The 26,779-nt window shown below is 35.2% G+C and overlaps 1 protein-coding gene across 1 annotated transcript in view; it reads left to right on the top strand.

Moving 5' to 3' along the window:
* LOC142231262 (otoferlin-like) overlaps positions 1-20,413 on the top strand; it is a 239,237-nt gene extending 218,824 nt beyond the window's left edge. The window contains exons 19-25 of the mRNA XM_075301878.1: positions 874-1,249; positions 1,316-1,860; positions 1,990-2,236; positions 13,129-13,379; positions 13,442-13,680; positions 13,741-14,017; positions 20,233-20,413. Of these exons, the coding sequence (XP_075157993.1) occupies positions 874-1,249; positions 1,316-1,860; positions 1,990-2,236; positions 13,129-13,379; positions 13,442-13,680; positions 13,741-14,017; positions 20,233-20,413 (2,116 nt within the window). The remainder of the gene's footprint in view (positions 1-873; positions 1,250-1,315; positions 1,861-1,989; positions 2,237-13,128; positions 13,380-13,441; positions 13,681-13,740; positions 14,018-20,232) is intronic.
* Positions 20,414-26,779: the final 6,366 nt, after the last annotated feature.

The raw sequence follows: 26,779 nt of genomic DNA, 5'->3' as shown, positions 1-26,779 counted from the left end.
TTTTACCACCGAATTTCCCAACCGAATTGGATTCCTAAACAGCCAAATAGGTAGAATAACTATGATGTTTGCAATTCATTGTCCAGCGAACTTACCAGGAAATTTTTATGAGGGTAAAAAAAATAATTGTCGGTTTTCCCGGAATCTGAATTTTGTAGTTTTTTTTTTTTGGTTTTCAATAGCTCTAGCCTAGTATCTTTATCTGTATCTTTATCCAACTTAAGTCTCCTTGTCTCTCAATAAAAATGAAAATTTTCTAGTTTGACAAGAAAATTTTACAACCAGAAAATTTAAAATTTGGAAACGTCTATGTTTCCTTAGTTATGTATTTATTTAGTGTATTTTATTGGTGTGGATCGGGAAAATGTTAAACCATGGAAAGTGGCTACAACCTTAACGTTTGCCGTTCTTTATATCAAGCCGAAAACATATATTATGGAGAGTAACTGTTTTCTTGTATTTCTGAAACTGCACGTGGTACACGGAGTACTCTATGAAGTTTTGTTCTCGTAACATACTCGACGTGATCACTCTGAGTACACTTCAATAAGAGAGAAAGAGGAATATGTGTTTGTTGGTAGTGAAGACATCAGAGTAGCAACAAGAAGTTACTCGTGGCTTTTAGTGTTCATTAAAATGTGTACCAATTGTTTTGCGACTCTCCCAAACAGATGTACTCATTTAGCAAGTACACGTGTACTCTGCATTTACAAATGAAATTGTACAGACCTCTAGTATATATGATGTTGATCTGCAGAGTGGAGAATAGTATAATACAGTCAGCCCCGCTAGATCTTAGACTTCTCTTACTTGTCTCTTTCTTGTATTGTAAAATAGTATAATTTAATTTAATTGCCTTACATTATTCCGCAGGGTCAAAAAACAAACATCGAAAAAGAAATCCTCACCACGGAGTATGAATAAAGAGAACTCCATTTTGGGGGACCAACTAGACCCCGATGATGAATGCAGTCGTGATTGGTGGACCAAATATTTTTGGTCCTATGAACGTCTCATCGATAGTACGAAAGCCGAAAAAGCTCTAACAGCCACAGATAAATATCTCACACCAACGACACATCTACAACCACAAGGTACGAAAAATTTTGGCTCAAAATTTGTCCAGAAACTCAGTCCCAAAGCAATGACTGGGTTGGGACGTAGCAACAAGAATGATGAAAACATATCCATGAATTCAACAAAACAAACGAAATCGTATAACAACACTTCCACCACAGCTTTGTGTCAGGTAAGTGGACAAACGAATTCGTCTAAACGAATTCGAAGTGTGGCACGTCGTGCTCCTCACTTTCAGATATATCCTGGTGAGCTGGAAGCCCAATCCGAGTTCAACAATTTTCGTGATTGGCTTCATTCATTTGCCCTGTATCGGGGTAAGAAAACTGGCGATTCCACCGAGGATGACAATCGTACAGTGGGCTTCTTTAAGGGAGCCATTAAAGTGTATCGTCTACCACCACCTAAGGGCATAGATTACCCGATACAGAATTTACCCGCCAATGAACCAATACATGTTCTAGTACGCGTGTATATTATTAAGGCAACCGATTTGCACCCGATGGATTTGAATGGTAAAGCTGATCCCTATGTGGTATTGCATTTGGGTAGCAAACGTATATCGGATAAGGAGAACTATGTTAGTAAACAACTGAATCCAGTATTTGGTAAATGCTTTGAGGTGGAGGCCACATTTCCTCAAGATTCAATGTTGACCGTGCAAATTTTCGACTGGGATCTGGTAGGTTCGGACGATTTGATTGGTGAGACCCGTATCGATTTGGAAAATCGTTTTTACAGTAAACACAGGGCCACTTGTGGTCTAGCTCTACGTTATGAAGAGTAAGTATTCCAAGTTCCATGAGAGCATCTCTGGGAGTGATATTTACTAAATAATTTTATCTTCTCTCTATACCTTTTATTCCCTGGTCCCCTTAAATCCCCTCCATTAACCTGACAACCTTATTGTAGTTGTGGTTATAATCAATGGCGTGATCCCATGAAACCAACACAAATTCTATCGAAATTGTGTAAAGAAAATAAATTGGATACCCCACATTATTTTCAAGATCGCGTGGCTATTGGCAAGTACTGTATGACTTTCTCCGATGAGGAGGTTATAGCCTGGAATGGTCCCAGTACTTGCCGTAACCGCGATGAGCATTTGGCTTTAGCAGTCCTACATCGCTGGAGTGAAATACCAAATGTCGGTTGTAAGGTGGGTTCTTAACGTCCTCGATTCATGAGTGTGTCAATGTATGGTCTTTCCTCTGCATTGTTTATTTTTTTTTTTTCGTCTAACTATTTTCTGGATGTTTACAAATTTCTCAAATTTAAGCAAAGAATTTTTTTTTAAATCAATTCTTCACCTACTTTTTCTCTCTACGAATGGTAACTCTATTTTCATTTTAGTATTCCATCTGGCAAGATATTTTTTGAAATCTCGATGTATTGAACGATATACCTATTTTTTCGGAAATTGCAGTACTCATAGCTCAATTGTTGAATATGATGAGATATATACAGATGAATCATTCGAGGTACAACCAAGAAAGATACCTTTATTTTTTACTATATACAATCACGATTTTTTCGTACTTCAATCACCAATTAATTGATTCAATTTATTTAAAACGTTGTAGCATGATTTACCAGATTCAATTTAATGTAAATATATATACAATCCTAACTGCGTTTGGATTTTATTATTAAATAAATTGAATCAAACAATTTTGTCAGTATATATATGTTTTAAAATCTGTCTACATTTTTTACGAATTTTATTTGTGTATCCATTGCAAATTTTTATTTATATTTATTTGTCCTATTTTCTCTCTTTTTTACTATTTTTCTTCAATGTTTATTATAAAATGGATGTTTGTTTTTTAATTTTAATAACAAACGTTTTTCACACCTATCTTAAATGTTGAACTTAACAATTCTAACTGGGGTTCTATAGAAAAAAATGATATAAGTTTAGTCGTCATAAAATACTGGCAAAATATGCATTATATTTGCTACGTTACTACTATACCATTTTAGTGGCAAAATTTCAGCCTTTTCAAACGGTGCTACTTTTTTGCCATACGCACGTGTATCGCCGAAAAGTATGCAGAAAAAAAATTCTTTATTAGATAAAGCGAGTTAATCTCCTGAATATTGAATTCAAAAGAGTAGTTTCAACGAAATGGAGATAAAATGATTTTTAGATTAGTAAGGATCTAAATTAGGGTTACCAGACGAAATCCGGAACATTGCGCCATACATTCCGGAATTTGTCGGTACAAGCAAAAACAGTCACATTTTAAAAAAAAAATAGTCCCTATTTTATCACTTGGTATCTCTTTTGGTAAATTTGCATAAACGCCATGTCGTAGTCATTATTGCCCGCAGACTTTGAAATTCCTAAAAAACAGGTTGGCTGATAAGTCCCCGGTCTAACAAAGAAAAACACATTTTTTTTTTGTCAAAATTCGTTTTTATTATTCAACATAGTTCCCTTCAAGAGCGATACAACGATTATAACGACCTTCTAATTTTTTGATGCCATTTTGGTAGAACTCCTTCGGTTTTGCCTCAAAATAGGCCTCAGTTTCGGCGATCACCTCTTCATTGCAGCCAAATTTTTTCCCTGCGAGCATCCCTTTGAGGTCTGAGAACAAGAAAAAGTCGCTGGGGGCCAGATCTGGAGATACGGTGGGTGGGGAAGTAATTCAAAGCCCAATTCATGAATTTTTGCCATCGTTCTCTATGACTTGTGGCACGGTGCGTTGTCTTGGTGGAACAACACTTTCTTCTTCTTCATATGAGGCCGTTTTGCCGCGATTTCGACATTCGAACGTTCCAATAACGCCATATAATAGTCACTGTTGATGGTTTTTCCCTTCTCAAGATAATCGATAAAAATTATTCCATGCGCATCCCAAAAAACAGAGGCCATTACTTTGCCAGCGGACTTTTGAGTCTTTCCACGCTTCGGAGACGGTTCACCGGTCGCTGTCCACTCAGCCGACTGTCGATTGGACTCAGGAGTGTAGTGATGGAGCCATGTTTCATCCATTGTCACATATCGACGGAAAAACTCGGGTGTATTACGAGTTAACAGCTGCAAACACCGCTCAGAATCATCAACACGTTGTTGTTTTTGGTCAAATGTGAGGTCGCGTGCAAATATTGATTAATGATATGACCAACACGTTCCTTTGATATCTTTAAGCCCTCTGCTATCTCGATCAACTCCATTTTAGGGTCATTCAAAACATTTTGTGGATTTTTTTGATGTTTTCGTCGGTAACCACCTCATTCGGGCGTCCACTGCGTTCACCGTCCTACGTTCTCATTTCACCACGCTTGAATTTTGCATACCAATCAATTATTGTTGATTTCCCTGGGGCAGAGTCCGGAAACTCATTATCAAGCCAAGTTTTTGCTTTCACCGTATTTTTTCCCTTCAGAAAACAGTATTTTATCAAAACACGAAATTCCTTTTTTCCATTTTTTTTTCACAATAACAAAAGTTGCTTACAAAACACGCTCTATCTCACAAACTAATTGACATACAGACTAAATTTTGTTAAATTTTGACACGAATCATTTGAAGGTTGGTACTATATAAAAATAATATGCATTTAACAATAGTGACGCCATCTATGTGTCAGACCGGGGACTTATCAGCCAACCTGTTATGTTATTTTGTGAGCCAGCTTTCCTTCTCTCCAATAAAGTTTTCAGTGGGCACGTGTATCGCCTAAAAGTATGTAGAAAAATATTCTGTATTAGATAAAGCGAGTTAATCTCCTGAATATTGAATTCAAAAGAGTAGTTTAAATGAAATGGAGATAAAATGATTATTAGGTTAGTAAGGATCTAAATTAGGGTTGCCAGATGATGGTTGCCTAAATCCGGAACATTGCGTCGTACATTCCGGGATTTATCGGGACAAGCAAAACAGTCACATTTTTCAAAAAATAATAGTCCCTATTTTATCACTTGGTATCTCTTTTGGTAAATTTGCATAAACGCCATGTCGTAGTCGTCATTGCCCGCAGACTTTGAAATTCCTAAATATGTTGTAACCTATAAAACTTTCTCCCATGATGGCTGCGATGATTTTATATCAAGTTGTCCTTTGAAAGTCGGAAGCCTAAACTTATATTTAGTGGCAATTACTTTCGACACGGACATGAATTTGGGTATATATGGCATCACACATAGAAAAAAAAAATCACGAAAATTTTCCAATTAAAATTTTAATTGAGTTTAAAAAAATATTCAATTGAAAATTTATTTGATTCAATTAATTTTTTAATTGGATCAATTAATTTTTTAGTTGACCTCCAATTATTTTTTTAATTGATACTATCATTTCTGTGATTGAAGACATTTCAATTAAAAAATTAATTGGATTAATTAATTTCGTGAGTGAATCAGCAAATTTTTTTTTTGTGTGCAATTGGCGATTGTTATAGTGTCACTAAAGAGTCTATGGTAGTAATAGGGATAGGTTAGGTTAAAGTGGCAGCCCGATTAAGATTCAGGCTCACTTAGACTATTCAGTCCATTGTGATACCACATTAACTAAAAGTACCTATTACATATACGCACTTCCAGTTTTAACCGCTGAACCTTCTCGATTATTTTTCTTCGCTGAACCAACCAGATTGTTCCAAAAACATTAGCAGACTGCTTAAGTTAACGTTTTCCAGATCCGCCAGTAATCTGAAGCTATATGCTCCTAAAAGTTGCTTGCGCAAAATGCAGGACGCTCACACAAGAGGTGTTTAATTGATTCTTTTTCCTCCGCATCATGACAGCTCATACAATAGTCATTATACTTCGCGCCAATAGTTTTTGCAAAATCGTCTATCGGGCAGCGACCCGTTATAGCAGATATCAGGAGTGATATCTGACGTCTCGAGAACATTAGCATATCTAGTGTGCGGTTTAAGTTGAAATGGGGCCATATTTGCTTGGTGTCGTTACAACCCTTGCAATTCTTCCATCGAACATTTGCCATCATAACAGCCTTCTCACGCAGTATGAGCTTGCAGCTACCTAGGGGCATACCAACAAATTCTAGTTCCCCTGGAATATGTAAGGTAGTCCCTAGCCTTGCCAACTCATCCGCTTCGCAGTTCCCCGGTATGTTCCTATGGCCAGGCACCCATATTAGGTGAATATTGTACTGCTCAGCCATCTCATTGAGAGATTTGCGGCAGTCGATGGCCGTTTTCGAGTTGAGGAACACAAAGTCCAAAGATTTTATTGCAGGTCAACCTGTCTGAATATATATTAAAACCCACATTGTTTTGGAACATTACTTCTCAGCCAATTCGCCACCTCTCCTATTGCTAATATTTCAGCCTGAAAAACACTACAGTGATTAGGTAATCTTTTCGCTATTCGAAGTTCCAGATCATTAGGATATACTCCGAACCCCAATTGTCCATCCAATTTGGAGCCATCAGTGAAGAAATCTATATATTCTTTATTCCCCGGGGTCTGTGTGCACCACGCCTCACTGTTGGGGATAAGAGTCTCAAACTTTTTGTTGAAAAGTGGACTCGCCAAAGTGTAATCCACTACGTTAGGCACATCTGGCATTACTTTGACGACCGAACTGTGACCGTAACTTTTTTCCGACCACAGCGATAGCTCGCGCAACCGCACAGCCGTTGTTGCAGCTGACTGTTTGGTCAAAATGTCTAAAGGCAATAGATGCAGGATGACATTAAGGGAATTTGTTCCTGTCTTGCTGAATGCACCTGAGATACACAAGCACGCCATACGCTGAACTTTGGCTAAACTTGTTGGCTGGAGAAGTGCCGGCCACCAGACTACAATACTATATAGCATTATAGGTCTAACCACTGCCGTGTATAGCCAATGCACAATTTTTGGTTTTAGTCCCCACTTTTTCCTTATTGCCTTTTTGCACGAGTATAAAGCTACCGTTGCTTTCCTCGTCCTTTCTTCAATATTAAGCTTAAAGTTCAGCTTCCTGTCCAAAATAACGCCAAGGTATTTTGCACACTCACTAAAGGGAATTTCAATACCCCCTAAGGAAATGGGCCTAACCGTGGGAGTTTTGCGATCTTTGCAGTACATGACTAGTTCTGTCTTTGCAGGATTTACCCCAAGACCATTATCTTTCGCCCACTTCTCAGTCATCCGGAGGGCTCTCTGTAGAATATCTCTAACTGTTGATGGGAATTTTCGCCTGACTGCTGGCGCCACATCATCTGCGTATGCCACCACTTTTATCCTTTCTTTTTCTAGGGAAACCAGAAGGTCGTTTATAGCAACATTCCAAAGAAGAGGTGATAGAACTCCTCCTTGAGGAGTGCCTCTGTTCACATACCTTTGTATATTTGCTTGTCCTAGTGTGGCTGAAATGAGTCTCTTCCTTAGAAGTTCGTCTAACAGCCTAAGAATACCTGGATCAACATTCAGAGTTGTCAGTCCATTTAATATAGAGCTCGGATGGACGTTATTGAACGCCCCTTCGATGTCTAGAAACGCCACGATTGTGTATTCTTTGACAGATAGTGAGCTGACTAGTTCATGTAATGCGGTCTCAGTAGACCTGCCTTTCGAATATGCATGTTGTCGTTTCGACGCTAGTTCTAAGATAAATATCTATCATCCTCTCCAGAGTCTTAAGTAGGAATGATGATAAGCTGATTGGTCGGAAATCCTTCGCATTCGAGTGAAAGGCTTTTCCCGCTTTAGGTATGAAAACGACTTTTGATTCCCTCCACTTTCCTGGAAAATATGCTAAGTTGATACATCCTATATATCGCCGACAACCAGGGGATAATTCTGTCAGCCACCGCTTGTAACTCCGCCGGAGTAATTCCATCAGGTTGAATGATCAAAAGCTATTTAACGCCCATTTTATTCTAGATTCCGATACAATTTCCTCGATAGGAAACGACCGCTGAGCCACTGTGGCACGGCCAGTACATGGTTCAACCGTCTGATTTCCGGGAAAATGTGTGTCCAATAGTACCTCCAGCGTCTCTTCACTGGACGTTGACCAATTGCCCTCCGATGTTTTAATGAAACCTGGAACGGAGCTCGTGGATGCTAGCACCTTCCGTAGTCTGGAAGCCTCGGGCGTATTCTCAATGCTGCTGCAGTAATCATTTCAAGAGTTATGCTGAGCCTTTCTCAGTTCTCGCTTGTATCCTCTCAGCTTATTCTTGTAAGCGTCCCAATCCACAGGAGCTCAGGTAGTGATAGGGATAAAATCGATTTTGAAATGTTTGCAGGGAATACAGACTTAAGCAGAGTTTGTCACTAACCGTGAACTGATAATTATAATTTGTAAAAATACTTTTCACAGAAAAACGTGAATTTGAAATAAAATAAGATATGTGCGTATATGTTTAATATTTACTCCTCAAGTGACAGCTGATTTGTAATCCGAAATTTTGCATAGGCAGTGGAATTAACATTGTATCTGTGTGTGCCAAATTTGGTTGAAATCGATACAGATTTAGATATAGCTCTCATATATATGTTTTTCTGATTTCACCAAATTGGCCAAAATACCCACATTTTCCTTGTAAAAACGTCACTGCTAAATCGAAAACTTATAAAAATGACTCCAATTTTCCTATTCTTCTAATAAATATCTATCGACCTATACATCATTAACATAAAGTTGCCTAAAAATAGCTTCAGATTTAAATGCTAATAAGCTATCGAAAATGTTGATCTACAAAATGATGCAGGGTATAATAAAAGAAGCTTTGAAACCCTTAAAGAAGCTTTGAAACCCTAAAGAAGCTTTGAAACCCTCAGAAATGTCACCAGCATAACTGAGGTGGGATAATCCACCGCTGAAAAACTTTTTGTTGTTGGGTCGAAGCAGGAATCGAACCCACGACCTTGTGTATGCAAGGCGGGTATGCTAATCATTGCACCACGGTGGCTCCTTATCGTAGGTGTGAGACGTTTAAAATTTTTCGTGCGTGAGTCCTACCAAAAATATCGGTCGTAAGTGAAATGTTTCCGTCATGAGTGCACGTCTGTTGTAATCACGCTACAGCCTTCCATAATGGCGCTGTTGTCCTGAAATTTGGCACCGATTCTTTTCTTTTGTCTGCACGCAGGTCAAGTTCGAAGATGGGATATATCGGTCCAGGTTTTGATATAGATATATAAACCGATCCCCCGATTTGCGGTCCTGGGCTTTTAGAAACCGTATTTTTATTCGATTTGCCTAAAATTGGAAATCTAGAGGTATTTTAGGATCACAAATAGGTGTGTCGAAAATGGTGTGTATCGGTCCATGTTTTGGATTAGCTCCCTTATAGACCGATCTCCCGATTTTATTTCTTGGGCTTCTAGAAACCGTAGTTTTTATCCGATTTGTCGGAAATTGGAAATCTAGAGTTATTTTAGAACCACAAATAGGTCTGTCGAAAATAGTGTGTATCGGTCCATGTTTTGGATTAGCTCCCTTATAGACCGATCTCCCGATTTTACTTCTTGGGCTTCTAGAAACCGTAGTTTTTTTCGATTTCTCTGAAATTGGAAATCTAGAGGTATTTTAGGACCACAAATTGGTGTGTCGAAAATGGGGTGTATCGGTCCATGTATTGGTATAGCCCCCATATAGCCCGATCTCCTGATTTGACATCTTGGGCTTCAAGACACCTCAATTTTTATCCGATTTACCGGAAATTAAAAAATCTAGATCTAGGTATTTTGGATCCATAAAAAGGTGTGCGGAAGATGGTGTGTATCGGTCCAAGGCGGCCGAATATTGTTTTATAGGATCCAAACACTTTCTTCCGAAACATTTTTATACCCTTCACCACTACTGTGGTACAGGGTATAATAAGTTTGTGCATTTGTATGTATCGCCAAGAAGGAAAAGTCTGAGACCCATCGTTTAGTATACCGATCGACTTAGAATTAAATTCTGAGTCGATTTAGCGATATCCGTCTGTCTGTCTGTTGATGTATTTTTGTGTGCAAAGTACAGCTCGCAGTTTTAGTCCGATTGTCCTAAAATTTGGTATAGGGTCCTGTTTCGGCTCAAAGACGATCCCTATTGATTTTGGAAAAAATCGGTTCAGATTTAGATATAGCTGCCATATATATTTTTCACCGATCTGGTCATAATTGGCGTGTATATCAACCGATCTTCCTCAAATTCCGTACATCCGAATATTTTATGAGTCTCGAAAAACTTGCAAAATATCAGCCAAATCGGTTCAGATTTAGATATAGCTCCCATGTCTAGCTACGCTAGACAATTTTTCTAGGGGGGGCTATAGCCCCCCTAGCTAAAACTTTATAGACTGAACTTATAGGTTCAACTAATGTTTTATTTCATAAAATTGAATAAAAAATAGACATCAAAATAACTCGACAATCAATTTATAATAAAGCAACTAAAAGTACCCTACGGGAAATTGGTGCAAATTGCCACTGACGGACCTATCACAGAACTGAAACCTGTGCTCCAGTTAGTTGCAATTTTCACATTTAGTGAAATAAAATTATCAGAATAACCTTTTATTTCAAAAGTTTTTTTTTTTCATTTCGGGTTCGATTAGGAGCCCAAATTGAAAGAGATTTCTAAGGGTTTGTCCGAGACTGGTTCCTGAGGACCTGTTTATGGGTTGCTCCTGCTAAATTGTCCCAGGACGTGTCCTTTGGGATGAGTCCAAGACGCGTCCTAAAATGTAAGTTTACTCCGTCAATGACAAACCCATGTTAAAGTGGACGGTCCCTTCCATACGTTTTGATCAGAACTGGGACTGGTCCATACACACCAGGGACTAGTGCTGTACCAGTTCTGTGGTTGATCCATTTCCCGTAGGGTAGTTCCACACTTTCCCCAGCAAAAAATTGGGAGTTGTTCTAAAGGCACAACTTTAAAAGCACTTCCAAAAATGTCCTCACAAAAAAGTTAACTATTTTAACTACACAGGAAGTTTTTTTTATATTTTAATGCCTAATTTTTTGTTTTATTTTTTCAAATAGTTTAAAAAAAGAGTAAGAATAAATAAAATGGTACATATTATTCAAATTTTGCCACATAAATGCTAAATCCATTATATAAAAATCGATAATATTTGAAAAAAACGTTTCAAACAAGCGTTAGAATGCATTAAAAATCATAAAAAAATGTAAAAATTATTTATTTGGGAAAATATTCAGATCACACCTTAAGAAGTGATGCAAATTCATTGCAACGGTTGTTGAAACGGTGGACATTCGTTCTATGACAAGTTCATATTACATTCATCCCTTCTCCGCCAATTTTGTACCACTTCCAGACCCAAAAAGAACAATTTCACTTCTTTTTTGGCGACGCTTTTTTGCAGCATTATTAAGATATTAATTTATGAAAGAATAGTTTTAATATCAATTACTATTTTTTATTCAACTAAATCATAAGTTCAACCACAGCTTTATTTCATAAATATCAGACTTCTACCACAACCCAAGTAATTCGATTGTGCATGAAAGTCTTTAGTGAAACTTTGTGCGTTGTACGAGTATATACTTGTTTAATTTTTATAAAAATGTAAAATCGTAAATAGGTTTTCAAATTCTGGGGGGGGGCTAAAATTTTTCTGGGGGGGTCTAAGCCCCCTCCCCAGAGGCCTTCCTACGCTTATGGCTCCCATATATAGTTTTCGCCCGATTTACACTCATATGACCACAGAGGCCAATTTTTTGCTCCGATTTGGTTGAAATTTTGCACAGGGAGTAGAATTAGCATTGTAGCTATACGTGCCAAATTTGGTTGAAATCGATTCAGATTTAGATATATCTCCCATATATAGCTTTCGCCCGATTTACACTCATATGACCACAGAGGACAATTTTTAACTCCGATTTAGTTGAAATTTTGCACAGGGAGTAGAATTAGCATTGTAGCTATGCGTGCCAAATTTGGTTGACATCGGTTCAGATTTAGATTTAGTTCCCATATATATGTTTTTTCTGATTTCGACAAAAAAGGTTAAAATACCAACATTTTCCTTGTAAAATCGCCACTGCTTAGTCGAAAAGTTGTAAAAATGACTCTAATTTTCCTAAACTTCTAATACATATATATATCGAGCGATAAATCATAAATAAACTTTTTCGAAGTTTCCTTAAAATTGCTTCAGATTTAAATGTTTCCTATATTTTTTACTAACATTGTGTTCCACCCTAGTGCATTAGCCGACTTAAATTTTGAGTCTAAAGATTTTGTAGAAGTCTATCAAATTCTTCCAAATCGAGTGATATTTAAATGTATGTATGTGGGACAAACCTTTATATATAGCCCCCAATATATTTGACGGATGTGATATGGTTATAATATAGTCGGCACCGCCCGACTTTAGACTTTCCTTACTTGTTTTTTTTTTATAAATGAAATTTGCATCTGTTAAAAAATATTTTCTTTAAGAGCAAACTAAAACGAACTTATGGAAACTTTGCAATTATTGTGTTCAGTCTTTTTTATTTGTCTTTAAATAACATTTTTTAGCATCAAAAGAAAACTTCGTTTATCTAAAATTTTGTTTCTCAGAAAAAAAACTTCTTTCAGTGTATTGTATATATAAATACTAGTATGTGTAAACAAATTTGTGTACGTCTTTGGTGGAGTTTACTTGGTTCGAAAATCATCCATACTATACGGACTATTCCTGGTTCTCGTTCCATGTTTGCCGCCTTTAGAGCTTTCTTGGTTGTACAGTTGTGGCAAATCATAAGTTTTGGAATATAATTTCTGTTATTTATTTACCAATCCTCTCTCTCTCTCTCTAATGGAACTAAAAAAATATATGAAAATATTCATTTTAAAAATTTAAATAAAATAAACCGAATTATTCATAAATGTATATGTCTCTGCTAAATTTGATTCATCTTCTCCCTTTGAGCTATGACTGCAAAAAATAAAACAAAATCTTGTGATTAAATGGTCGTACAATGTGTATGAAAATTGAAATACAATTTTGGTGTTCTTTTCCAACTCACGGAATCTTCTCGGAATTTTTTTGTAAATATTTCTAAATATTTTTAAAATTGTTGATATTTTGGTCGCAAGAGAAATTCGTTATTAACATATGAAATTGAACCCAATTAAAGATTGTTCCCGAACACATTGAAAGTCGTCCCATCTATAATCCCGATAAGCCAGGTATAGAACAGGGCAAATTGGAAATGTGGGTTGATATGTTTCCCATGGATATGCCATTACCGGGACCGGCGGTTGATATTTCACCAAGAAAACCAAAAGCCTATGAATTACGTGTGGTCATATGGAACACAGATGATGTGGTATTGGAGGATGATGCCTTCTTCACGGGTGAAAAAATGTCCGATATTTATGTTAAAGGGTAAGATAAAGAGAAAAGAAATCCCAAAACAGTATTAAGGTTTTAACAAATAAACTTCTCAGATGGTTAAAGGGTCCCCAAGATTGCCAATCTACAGATATCCATTATCGTTCCTTAACGGGTGAGGGTAATTTCAATTGGCGTTTTATCTATCCCTTTGAATATTTGGCGGCCGAAGAGCGCATTGTGCTTTCACGAAGAGAATCTCTATTCAGCTGGGATGAGACAGAAGTAAAAATACCAGCACGTTTGGAACTACAAGTATGGGATGCTGATCATTTCTCGGCAGATGATTTTTTGGGTAAGTTCAAAAATGTATTATTGACGACGACTTCTAAAATCTAGTGATTTCTTTAAATAGGTGCTATATCATTTGATTTGAATCGTTTTCCACGAGGAGCTAAATCTTCGAAATTGTGTACCTTGGACATGTTGAAAACTGACAATGTCCCCACTGTCAATATTTTCAAACAGAAACGTGTTCGTGGTTGGTGGCCATTTTATATTAAGAAACAAAATGAGGAAATGGAATTGACCGGAAAAGTCGAAGCCGAATTCCATTTATTAACCAAAGAGGAAGCTGAGCAGAATCCAGCCGGTTATGGTCGCAATGAACCGGATGCATTGGAAAAACCAAAGTAAGTTTTAAAACTTTTGGATAAAATTTGAGAATTTCTCATAAACACAATCTCATATCAATGGACGAAATCCCTCTGATGTTTTCATGTTCAACTTATCGCAAACAATTAACTTTGGGAATTTCGGGAAAACAATCCTTTTTGTCGTTAAATTTATTTCTTTCAGACTTCCTACTCCCAGAGAAGGAATATGATCACCTCAAACATGTTTTAAGAGAAAAATCTTATTTTTGGGTGGTGACCATGTAACATCTAAGCATGTCCGTCCATCCGTCTGTTGAAATCACGCTTGGCATAAGTTGTTGTTATTGATGTAGGTCGGTTGGTATTGCACATGGGCCATATTCGACCACTTTTACGTACACGCAAAGAAAAAAAAAACGTTTGGAAAACGTGTACCGAAAATGTTTTTCTTTTGTTAGAGTTTTTTGAATTGCTTCGAAAATTTTAAACTTTTATCATCAAAAAAATTCGTTTGTTACAAAATTTTTATTTTTTCAATAAAAAAAGTTATTTTTGAAATAATTTCGTTTATATCAAACACTGTTCTTTTCTGACTTTAGGTCTTTAATAAGACACATTTTACAGTTCAAAATTTAATATAGTACAATGTAATGTTGAACATTTTTTCGGAATCTTCCGAATATATCTGGAATATATGTAAAAAAAACAAAAGCAAAAAAAAACTTTGGCCGAAGCAGGGATCGAACCCACGACCCTTGGCATGAGAGTCGGACGTAGCTACCACTGCTCCACGGTGCCAAACTAAATGTTTGTTTCTGTTAAATAAACTTTGTTTATTCGGTTCGTGGGCGCCGCAAACTATGCTATATACATATAACTTATATTGATATTTATCTATTGATGACCATAACAGGTACATAGCTCAGTGGTTAGAGTGTTGGCTTACAATGTGCATGGTCGATTCTCCGTCCAGGCGAAAGGTAAAAAAATTTTAAAAATTTATAAAATCGTATAATTTCTTCTACATTGTTGGTATTACAGGAAAAGGTGTTAAGAACCAAAAATCCTCGTGGATGTGAGAAAGATGTGAGGGACAATGCAATTAGCAAGAAAATAATGTTTTTTTTTTTGAGCTAGTCTTTATGAAATTGTTTTTACATCCTGGAAAAGAATAAACGTTTATCACAAAAAGTATATACTTTTCTTCCAAATACACTTCCTTACAGCGAAAAGCAAATGAGAAACGAACTTTGTTTGTCTAAAATTTCGTTTGGGAGGAAAGAATTATTTTTTTGCGTGTATAGCCCCCATATAAACCGATTTCCAGATTTGACCTCCAGAGCCTCTTGGAGGAGCAAAACTCATCCGATTCGGTTGAAATTTGCTACGTGGTGTTAGTATATGGTCTCTAACAACCATGCAAAAATATGTATACATCGGTCCATAATTATATATAGCCCCCATATAATCGATCCCCAGATTCGACCTCCAAAACCTCTTGGAGGAGCAAAATTCATCCGATGAAATTTGGTACATGGTGTTAGCATATGGTTTCTAACTACCGTGCAAAAATTGGTCCATATCGGTCCATAATTATATATAGCCCCCATATAAACCGTTCTTCAGATTTGACCTCCAAAACCTCTTGGAGGAGCAAAATTCATCCGATTCGGTTGAAATTTGATACGTGGTGTTAGCATATGGTTTCTAACTACCGTGCAGAAATTGGTCCATATCGGTCCATAATTATATACAGCCCCCATATAAACCTTCCCCATATTTGACCTCCGGAGCTCCTTAGAGGAGCAAAATTCATCCGATCCGGTTGAAATGTGGAACGTGGTGTTAGAATATCGCCGCTAACAACAATGCAAAAATTGGTCTATATCGGTCTATAGTTATATATAGCCGATCCCCAATTACACAATAATTGGTCCATATCGGTTCATAATTATGGTTGCCACTCGAGCCAAAAATAATCTACCAAAATTTTATTTCTATAGAAAATTTTGTCAAACTTTTATTAGTATAGAAAATTTTTTTCAAAATTTTATTTCTATAGAAAATTTTGTCAAAATTGTATTTCTATAGAAAGTTTTATGAAAATTTTATTTTTATAGAAAATTTTGTCAAAATTTTGTTAAAAATTTTATTTCTATAAAAAATTTTTGTCAAAATTTTATATCTATTGAATTTTTTTTTTTAAATTTTATTTCTATAGAAAATGTTGTCAACATTTTGTTACTATAGAACATGTTGTCAAAATTTTATTTCTATAGAAAATTTTGTCAAAATTTTATTGTTATTGAAAATTTGTCAAAATTTTATTTCTATAGAAAATTTTGTCAAAATTTTATTTCTATAGAAAATTTTGTCAAAATTTTATTTCTATAGAAAATTTTGTCAAAGTTTTATTTCTATAGAAAATTTTGCGAACATTTTATTCTATCGGGAATTTTGTAAAAATTTTATTTCTATAAAAAATTTTGCCAACATTTTATTTCTATCGAAAATTTTGTAACAAATTTAATTTCTATAGAAAGTTTAGTCAAAATTTTGTTTCTATAGAAAATTTTGTAAAAATTTTCTCTCTATAGAAAATTTTGTCAAAATATTATTTCTATAGAAAATTTTGTCAAAATTTTATTTCTATAGAAAATGTTGTCAAAATTTTATTTCTATAGAACATGTTGTCAAAACTTTATTTCTATAGAAAATTGTGTCAAAATTTTATTTCTATAGAATATGTTGTAAAATTTTATTTCTATAGAAAATTTTGTCAAACTGAATTATATAGGTATTTAATAGTACTTTTGTATCACAATGGACTGAATAGTCTAAGTGAGCCTGATACATCGGGCTGCCACCTAACCTAACCTAACCTAATAGTACTTTTTTTTAAATATATACCACGAATGGACTAAGTTACAATTTAGAAGTCTGTGTTAGGAGGTTTTAAGATAATGTAAATAATTTTCTGGGGATTTTTGTGGGGAATTTTAACTTAAATTGGGAATTTTTGGGGATGAAAGCGTCTCAATTTGGGGGCAAGAGTGAGGTAAATACTGGTAACACGCTTACTGAATTCCATGCCGCCCATCAAACGGCCAATCACACGGTGCTTAGTCCTGTCCTGGTATACGTCAACATTTTTGTCTGGCTAGGTCTTCTGTACAGTCCCTGTAATATTCGGCATTGATTTTGAGTACGGGCGGACGTTACGGCTGCCCACACTATTATCATCAGCGGCGCTTGAGTTCAAATTGCCAAGATCATTTTGCTACCGTTTCCGTTGCCCACTTCTTGGACTTCTTGGATTTATAAGAGAGTAGCGATAGCCACTTGCAGGTTCATAGCCAAATATAAAGCAATCACACTACGATAGCGTAGGTTAGGTATAATGGCGGCCCTCAATTTTAGGCTCACAGATGGTGAACTTCACTCTCCGATCCGGCTGAAATTTGGTACAAGGTGTTGGTATATGGTCTCTAACAACCATGCAGGAATTGGTCCATATCGGTCCGTAATTATATGTAGCCCCCTTATAAACAGATCCCCAGATTTGACCTCAGGAGCCACTTGGAAGAGCCAAATTCACCCGATCCGGCGTGAAATTTTGGTATACGTATTAAATCGGCCTTTTTTTATACCCTCCACCATAGGATGGGGGGTATACTAACTTTATCATTCCGTTTGTAACACATCAAAATATTGATCTAAGACCCCATAAAGTATATATATTCTGGGTCGTGGTGAAATTCTGAGTCGATCTGAGCATGTCCGTCCGTCCGTCCGTCCGTCTGTTGAAATCACGCTAACTTCGAACGAAACAAGCTATCGACTTGAAACTTGGCACAAGTAGTTGTTATTGATGTAGGTCGGATGGTATTGCAAATGGGCCATATCGGTCCACTTTTACGTATAGCCCCCATATAAACGGACCCCAAATTTGGCTTGCGAGGCCTCTAAAAGAAGCAAATTTCAACCGATCCGGCTGAAATTTGGTATATGGTGTTAGTATATTGTCTCTAACAACCATGCAAAAATTGGTCCACATCGGTCCATAATTATATATAGCCCCCATATAAACCGACCCCCCCCATTTGGCTTGCAGAGCCTCTAAGAGCAACAATTTTCATCCGATCCGGCTGAAATTTGGTACATGGTATTAGTATATGGTCTCTAACAACCATGCAAAAATTGGTCCATATCGGTCCATAATTATATATAGCCCCCATATAAACCGATCCCCCGATTTGGTTTGTGGATCCTCTAAGAGAAGCAAATTTCATCCGATCCGGCTGAAATTTGGTACATGGTGTTAGTGTATGGTCTCTAACAACCATGCAAAAATTGTTCGATATCGGTCCATAATTCTTCCCATTCGGTTGAAATTTGGTACGTGATGTTAGTATAGGGTATCCACCAACCATGCAGGAATTGGTTCCTATCAGTCCATAATAATATATAGCTCCCATATAAACCGATCCCCAGATTTGACCTCCGGTGCCTTTTGGAGAAACAAAATTCATCCGATCTGGTTGAAATTTGGTACGTGGTGGTAGTATATGATATTTTACAACCATGTGAGTTGAAATTTGTGGATGACAGTCTTTCGTAGAAGTTTCTACGCAATCCATGGTGGAGGGTACATAAGATTCGGCATGGCCTAACTATATACCCCGTATGGACTAACTTACAATTGAGAAGACGGTGTTAGTTTTAAGATACCTTGCCATCGGGAAGTGTTACCGCAACCCAAGTAAGTCGATTGTACACGCAAAAAAAATAATTCTTTCCTCCCAAACGAAATTTTAGACAAACAAAGTTCGTTTCTCATTTGCTTTTCGCTGTAATGAAGTGTATTTGGAAGAAAAGTATATACTTTTTGTGATAAACGTTTATTCTTTTCCAGGATGTAAAAACAATTTCATAAAGACAAACTCAAAAAACAAAACATTGTTTTCTTGCTAATTGCATTTTCCCTCACATCTTTCTCACATCCACGAGGTTTTTTAGTTCTTAACACCTTTTCCAGTAATACCAACAATGTAGGGGAAATTATACGATTTTAGAAATTTTTAAAAATTGTTTTACCTTTCGCCTGGACGGAGAATCGAACCGCGGACCATGCACTTTGTAAGCCAACACACTAACCACTGAGCTATGTACCTGTTATGGCATCAATAGATAAATATCCATATAAGTTATATTTATATAGCATAGCTTGCGGCGCCCACGAACCGAATAAACGAAGTTTATTTAACAGAAACAACCATTTAGTTTGGCACCGTGGAGCAGTGGTAGCTACGTCCGACTTGCATGCCAAGGGTCGTGGGTTCGATCCCTGCTTCGACCAAAGTTTTTTTTTTTTTTTTTTTTTTTTTTATTACATATATTCCAGATAACGCCGTTCGGACTCGGCTATAAAAAGGAGGTCCCTTGTCATTGAGCTTAACATGGAATCGGGCAGCACTCAGTGATAAGAGAGAAGTTCACCACTGTGGTATCACAATGGGCTGAATAGTCTAAGTGAGCCTGATACATCGGGCTGCCACATAACCTAACCTAACCTATATTCCAGATATGTTCGGAAGATTCTGAAAAAATGTCAACATTACATTGTACTATATTAAATTTTGAGCTGTAAAATGTGTCTTATTAAAGACCTAAAGTCATAAAAGAACAGTGTTTGATATAAACGAAATGGACTGTGTTGATGTTTCAAAAATAACTTTTTTTATTGAAAAAATAAAAATTTTGTAACAAACGAATTTTTTTGGTGATAAAAGTTTAAAATTTTCGAAGCAATTCGAAAAACTCTAACAAAAGAAAAACGTTTTCGGTACACGTTTTCCAAACGTTTTTGTTTCTTTGCGTGTAGATGACAGCCTTTATTACAAGTTTCTATGCAATCCATGGTGGAGGGTACATAATATTCGGTCGAACTTACGGCCGTATATACTTGTTGTTTTCTATTTTAAATATAAAATTTATTTATTATCCTTAATATGAAAAAAAATTCTAAAGTTGTAGGGAAACCACCCAAACACTGTATCAATATTTCAATGCACTATAAATAGAACGGGGATCCTATGACAATCATAGGATCATAGGTATATAAATGGATAAAAAACAAAAACTCCAATTATTTTGAACATAATGCTTTCAAAGTTATTCTAACTTACCATTTAAAATATGAGTGACTACTTTCCCCGCTAATAATAATTTCTTTATTCTTTTAATTTCAGTCGTCCAGATGCCTCATTTATGTGGTTCATAAATCCTTTGAAATCAATCCGATATATAGTGTGGCACAACTACAAATGGGCTATACTAAAGGGTCTCTTACTATGTGGCATAGTGCTCTTCTTCATCCTATTTGTATACTCTGTTCCTGGATATTCGGTTAAACGAATATTGGGAGCTTAAAATACCCATTACAAAATGAATATATCATATGTGAGTGTGTGTGTGTGTGTGTATGTAAAAAATTATTCAGTTGCTGGAAGAGAAGATTGTGAAACTTTTATAATATCAGCATTTTTCGATTGATTGAAAGAGAAAAGAAACAAGAGGGTTGTACCTGATTTTGTTAAGAGTGTTGAATGTTTGTGGTTATAAGCTTAGATAATATACAATTTAATATTTATATAAGTTGGCAAAAAAAAAAAACATTAATTATATTTATATTAATTATAACACAAATATGAAGAAATTTCTTATTTAAGAAATGACTATGAACAATGAGATTTTAAGGGTTTCAGGGTACCTAACTAAACAAACAAAAAGTGATCTTTTGATGGATGAAACATAAAGTGCAAATATATTCAAAAGTATGTATAAGATTGTGTATGCGGGTGTGAATGTTTGAAACCAGTCTAGTTTTTAATAAAATATTAATAATTATATTATATGCTCAAATTATATGGATATTTTTCTATAACAAATTTATCAAAAATATCATAAAATATAAGTCATATTTAAGGAGCAGTGTTATCGACAAAAGTTTTTTGTTCAAGTTTTTGTTATTACAATAATTTGGTATACTTTTTCTACATTGTCGCAGGGTACCTATTGGCGGCAGTTTCAGAATATTATTCTATTCACAGCTTGGGGTTTTGGCAGCATCGTCATGTTCAGTTTATATTTTATATAAGGACCCACCATTCCATACTAAATACAGCCTTAATTTTGTTTACGAAATCTGAAGTCTAAATAATAGAAAATCTAGATAAAGTCACAATGAAAACGGATCATTGGGTCAAAGGCAGGGTTGTGGAGTCGAGCCAATTTTGTTCGACTCCGACTCCAGCATTTTTCATCAGCTCGACTCCGACTCCCGAGTCGACTCCGGGTAATATAATCATTTTAATACCACTAATTTGTAGTTCTATTGTGGAGGTACCGTAAGTAGATCGATATAAAGTATCGTATTTATTTATGTATGCAAAAAAACAAAAAGGTCTTAATTTCACATTAGATGCTAATTTAACTCTATATTTCAAATTTAGGGCAATGTTTAATAATTAAAATAATGATATAAATACCCATCATAATATGAGAAGATACCAACTACTGATGCTATCTCAAATCCTTTAAATTTGTTGCGAGCTATATAAAGGTTTATATTCCCATATGCATGAATTTGAATCTGAATCGATTTAGACAAAATTGTATATACTTCTACAAAATCTATGTAGTTAAAATTTAAATCTAACGTTATGGGACGTAACACCATTTTAACAAAAAATAAAAATGCAAGGAAAGTCTAAATCTCAAATCAGACTTCTACAAAATCACGGGCAATATTTGGGAAATATTTATAATTGTTTAGACAATTTCGCAAAAATGCATTTATGATTCATTCATTGAAAAATTTGAAAATTTGAGTCATTTCTACAAGTTTTCGACTTAGCAGTGAGTATCAGTGAGCATACAATTTTTGAAAAATGTTTGTCTAGTAAATAAAATTTGATTTCTATAGAAAATTTTGACCAAATATATAAAAATAAAATTTTGAATAAAATTTTTATAGAAATAAAATTTGGCATAATTTTTTATAGAAATAAAAGTTTGAAAAAATTATCAATAGAAATACAATTTAAAAAAAATTGTGTAGCAAACAAAATTTTGCAAAATTTTCTATAGAAACAAAATTTTGCAAAGTATTCTATAGAAACAAAATTTTGACTAAATTTTGTATAGAAATAAAATTTTGTCTAAATTTTATATAGAAAAAAATATTTCTATAGTAATAAAATTTTGAATTCATTTTCTATTGCAGTGAGTATCAGTTAGCATCAGTAAGAAAAAAATTTTAAGAAAATTTACTATAGAAATAAAATTTAACAATTTCTTATTATAGAAATAAAATTTTGAAAAAATTATCAATAAAAATACAATTTTAGAAAATTTTTTTTGTAGTAAATGAAATTCTGCAAAATATTGTACAGAAAAAAAATTTTTTTGATTAAATCTTCTATAGAAATAAAATTTGGACAGAATTTTCAATAGAAATAAAATTTTGACCAAATTTCCTAATAAGAAATCTATTACCATAAAATTTGGGCAAAATTTTCTATAGAAATAAAATTTTTACCAAATTTTCTAATAAAAAAATCTATTACTATAAAATTTTGGCAAAATTTTCTATAGAAATAAAATTTTGACTTAAATTTTTATAGAAATAAAATTATCAATAGACATAAAATTTTGAAAAAATTTTTGTGTAACAAACAAAATTTTGCAAAATTTTCTATAGAAATAAAATTTTGCAAAATATTCTATAGAAACAAAATGTAGACGCAATTTTCTATAGAAATAAAATTTTGAATAAATTTTCTATAGAAAAAACAAGTAAGGAAAGCCTAAATTCGGGCGGGGCCGACTATATTATACCCTGCACCACTTTGTAGATCTAAATTTTCGATACCATATCGTATCCGTCAAATGTGTTGGGTGCTATATATAAAGGTTTGTCCCAAATACATACATTTAAATATCACTCGATTTGGACAGAATTTGATAGACTTTTACAAAATCTATAGACTCAAAATTTAAGTTGGCTAATGCACTAGGGTGGAACACAATTTTAGTAAAAAACAAGTAAGTAAAGTCTAAAGTCGGGCGGGGCCGACTATATTATATCCTTCACCCCTATGTAGGCCAAAATTTGTGTTACATCTCAACTACTTCACATTTGCTGGAAGCTATATAAAGGAGACAATTTTTTTACTTCTACAAAATCTTTAGAATTAAAATTTAAATCGGCTAACGCTATCCAGTTCATTGGAGGAAACTTCCATTGAAAATGGGTCTAAAATGTGTAACAGTCTACCATATTTTCCCAACTCTGGTGTACGTATATATGGGAGCTATATATAATCTGAACCGATTTTGACTAAATTTGACATGTATAGTTAGAATAATAATTCTGCTATCTATGCGAAATTTGACGTAAATGGGAGTATAACTTTGGCCCCCCTAGTCATATTAGTGCAAATAGGACGGAAGATATATATGGGAGCCATATCTAAATCTGAACCGATTTCACTACTAAACGCACTCCTTGCGCGAAATTTGAAGCAAATCACGGCAAAACCCTGGATTTTGAGGCGATATAAGTTCAAATCGGACGAAAGATATATATGGGAGCTATATCTAAATCTGAATCGATTTTTACCATATTTGGCACATACAATAGTATCGTTAAAAGTACCGCTTGTGCAAAATTTGAAGTAAGTCAGGGCAAAACTCTGGCTTTTGAGACCATATAAGTCCAAATCGGGCGAAAGATATATATGTGAGCTATATCTAAATATGAACCGATTTTAACAAAATTTGACACACTTAGCGATACTATTAAACGTACTCCTTGTGCAAAATTTGAAGCAAGTCAGGGCAAAACTCTGGCTTTTCAGGCCATATAAGTCCAAATCGGACGAAAGATATATATAGGAGCTATACCTAAATCTGAACCGATTTCAATCAAATTTACCAAGCATTGGTAGAATGTCAATTCTACCCTCTGTGCAAAATTTCACGAAGATCGGTAATAAACTTTGGCCTCTGTGGTCATATGAGTCTAAATCGGACGAAAGATATATATGGGAGCTATATCTAAATCTGAACCAATTTGGCTGATATTTGGCAAGATTTTCGAGATTCATAAAATATTTGGATGTACGGAATTTCAAGAAAATCGGTTGATAAACACGCTAACTATGACCAAATCGGGGATAAATATATATGGCAGCTATATCTGATCCGATTTTTTCCAAAACCAATAGCGATTGTCTCTGTCCTAAGAAACGGCCGTATGCCAAATTTGAGGACGATCGGACTTAAGTTGCGAGCTGTACTTTGTGCACAAAATTACATATACAGACAGACGGACAGACAGACGGACAGACAGACGGACAGACAGACGGACAGACAGACGGACAGACAGACATCGCTAAATCGACTCAGAATTTAATTCTAAGCCGATCGGTATGCTAAAAGATGGGTCTATGACCACTATTTCTTGGCATTACATACAAATGCACAAACTTATTATACCCTGTACCACAGTAGTGGTGAAGGGTGTAAATATTGCTATAGTAATAAAATTTTGAATAAATTTTTTATAGAAATAAAATTTTGACAAAATTTGCTATAGAAATAAAATGTTGACAAAACTTTTTATAGAAATAACATTTTGACAAAATTTTCTATAAAAAAACAATTTAAAATAAAATTAAATTAAAAAAAAAATAATTTCGATTGTTCGAAATATTTCAAATAAATTGATATGGGCATTAAAATGGATCGATCCAGCCCATCTGCTAGTCTAACATTCTAGGAAACATAAAAAGATAGCCGTAATTGGAAGTTGATTTTCATTTACAATCATGCTGTACATTGATCGAATCAATAACGCAATGGAAACTAATTTGCGTAAAAACTTGCTTAGTTACAAAAATGTTTTAAAAAATTTGGTGTAGCCGGGGTCGGAGTCGAGCAAAATTTTTACGACTTCGACTCCAGCAAAATCTTCAGACTCCGTCCGACTCCGGCTCCACAGCTCTGGTCAAAGGGTCTCATTGTATAAAATTTATACCGAAATACCGGCGAGTACATGTCGAAATTTCAGAGGAGAAAATATCTAACTACCTCTTAGTAGAGAAAAAACCAAATCAAACATATAGTGGAGGAACTATAGTCCTAAATACTACTGAAGTAAGACAAAAAGAAGTGTGGCTGAGTATCAAGTGTCCCTTCGTCAGCGTGTCCTGATTTCTCATGAGTATAGTATGACTCACGTACAAATTTATACAGTGTACCAAAGTCTGTGTGACCAACTGTTGGTTCAACCGAGATGTGAAACTATAGACCGAAATCCTATGTAGGCCAAAGTTTCATGGTAAGGATTCAGAGGAGAAACTGTAGCCGGAACTATCCCAAATGAAAGAATATGATACAAAAATCTAGGTGGGGAGAAATCATAAGAAAAGTTTTAGTGATTATGAAGCTGAAGAAAAGTGAAGATCTTTACGTCAGAGGACATCTAAATACTAGTGGAGAAACTTCATGCCACTGACTTAGTGAAGTAATACAAACAGCATTTAGAAGGCTCTTGACGAGTGTGTTTGAATATCAGGTGTATTTTCCTGGGCTTGTAGACATTTTTTCAGGATTAAAATATGGCTTACATACACATCACTTCGGTGAACCAGAGTCTATATTCGCAACTTTGACTGTTGGAACTACTCAGTAGTGAAGCTGTAGAGCGAAGTCCTGAGAATGAACTGAAGACCGAGGTTTCAGTAGTTGAACTGAATTTTGAAGATTCTGAAGAGAAACCGTAAAATAAAATTTCTGTGGGGAAACTATAGGCCAATATATCCAGAACAAAATAATATGGTATTAAAATCTTGGTGAAGAAATTGTAAAAAAAGTTTTAGTGATGATGAAACTGAAAATCTATCCTCAGAGAGAACAGCACAGAACAAAAATTAAGAGTACTACAGGAGGACAAAAAGAGACTTATCCACACCCTCAAAAAATCGCTTCTGTAGCATATACCCCAAACACATTTTGCTTCAAGTATATACATTTTCAGAATAGGTCCAAAAAAAATATTGTTTATATTATTCAAACATATTATGTTTCACCTTAGAGTATACATTGGTAGAAAAAAATTTTAATGAAATTTTCTTTGTGTGGATATATTTTTAGGCGCCAATTGGTTACATCCATTGTTTTACTTGCAGCATAGTCTCTAGGTCTCTCTTTCTAAATTAATATATGTTTGCATCGAAGCATATTATATTTACAAACATTTATGTCCCAAACATAATATGTTCTAACATATTAACTTATATGTCCCACGGTTAGGTTAGGTTAGGTTAGGTGGCAGCCCGATGTATCAGGCTCAGACTATTCAGTCCATTGTGATACCACATTGGTACACCTCTCTCTTATCACTGAGTGCTGCCCGATTCAATGTTAAGCTCAATGACAAGGGACCACCTTTTTATAGCCGAGTCCGAAAGGCGTTCCACATTGCAGTGAAACCACTTAGAGAAGTTATGAAACCCTCAGAAATGTCACCAGTATTACTGAGGTGGGATAATCCACCGCTGAAAAACTTTTTGGTGTTCGGTCGAAGCAGGAATCGAACCCACGACCTTGTGTATGCAAGGCCGGCATGCTAACCATTGCACCACGGTGGCTCCCTATATGTCCCAAACATGTTATGCTAGTTTATGAAAATTATTTGCTTGCACTTAAAAATATTGTGTTAAAAATTTT

Source organism: Haematobia irritans, chromosome 3 (genome assembly GCF_050003625.1).
Source record: "Haematobia irritans isolate KBUSLIRL chromosome 3, ASM5000362v1, whole genome shotgun sequence".
NCBI classification, from domain to species: domain Eukaryota; kingdom Metazoa; phylum Arthropoda; class Insecta; order Diptera; family Muscidae; genus Haematobia; species Haematobia irritans.
This window is presented reverse-complemented; position numbering and strand designations above follow the sequence as displayed.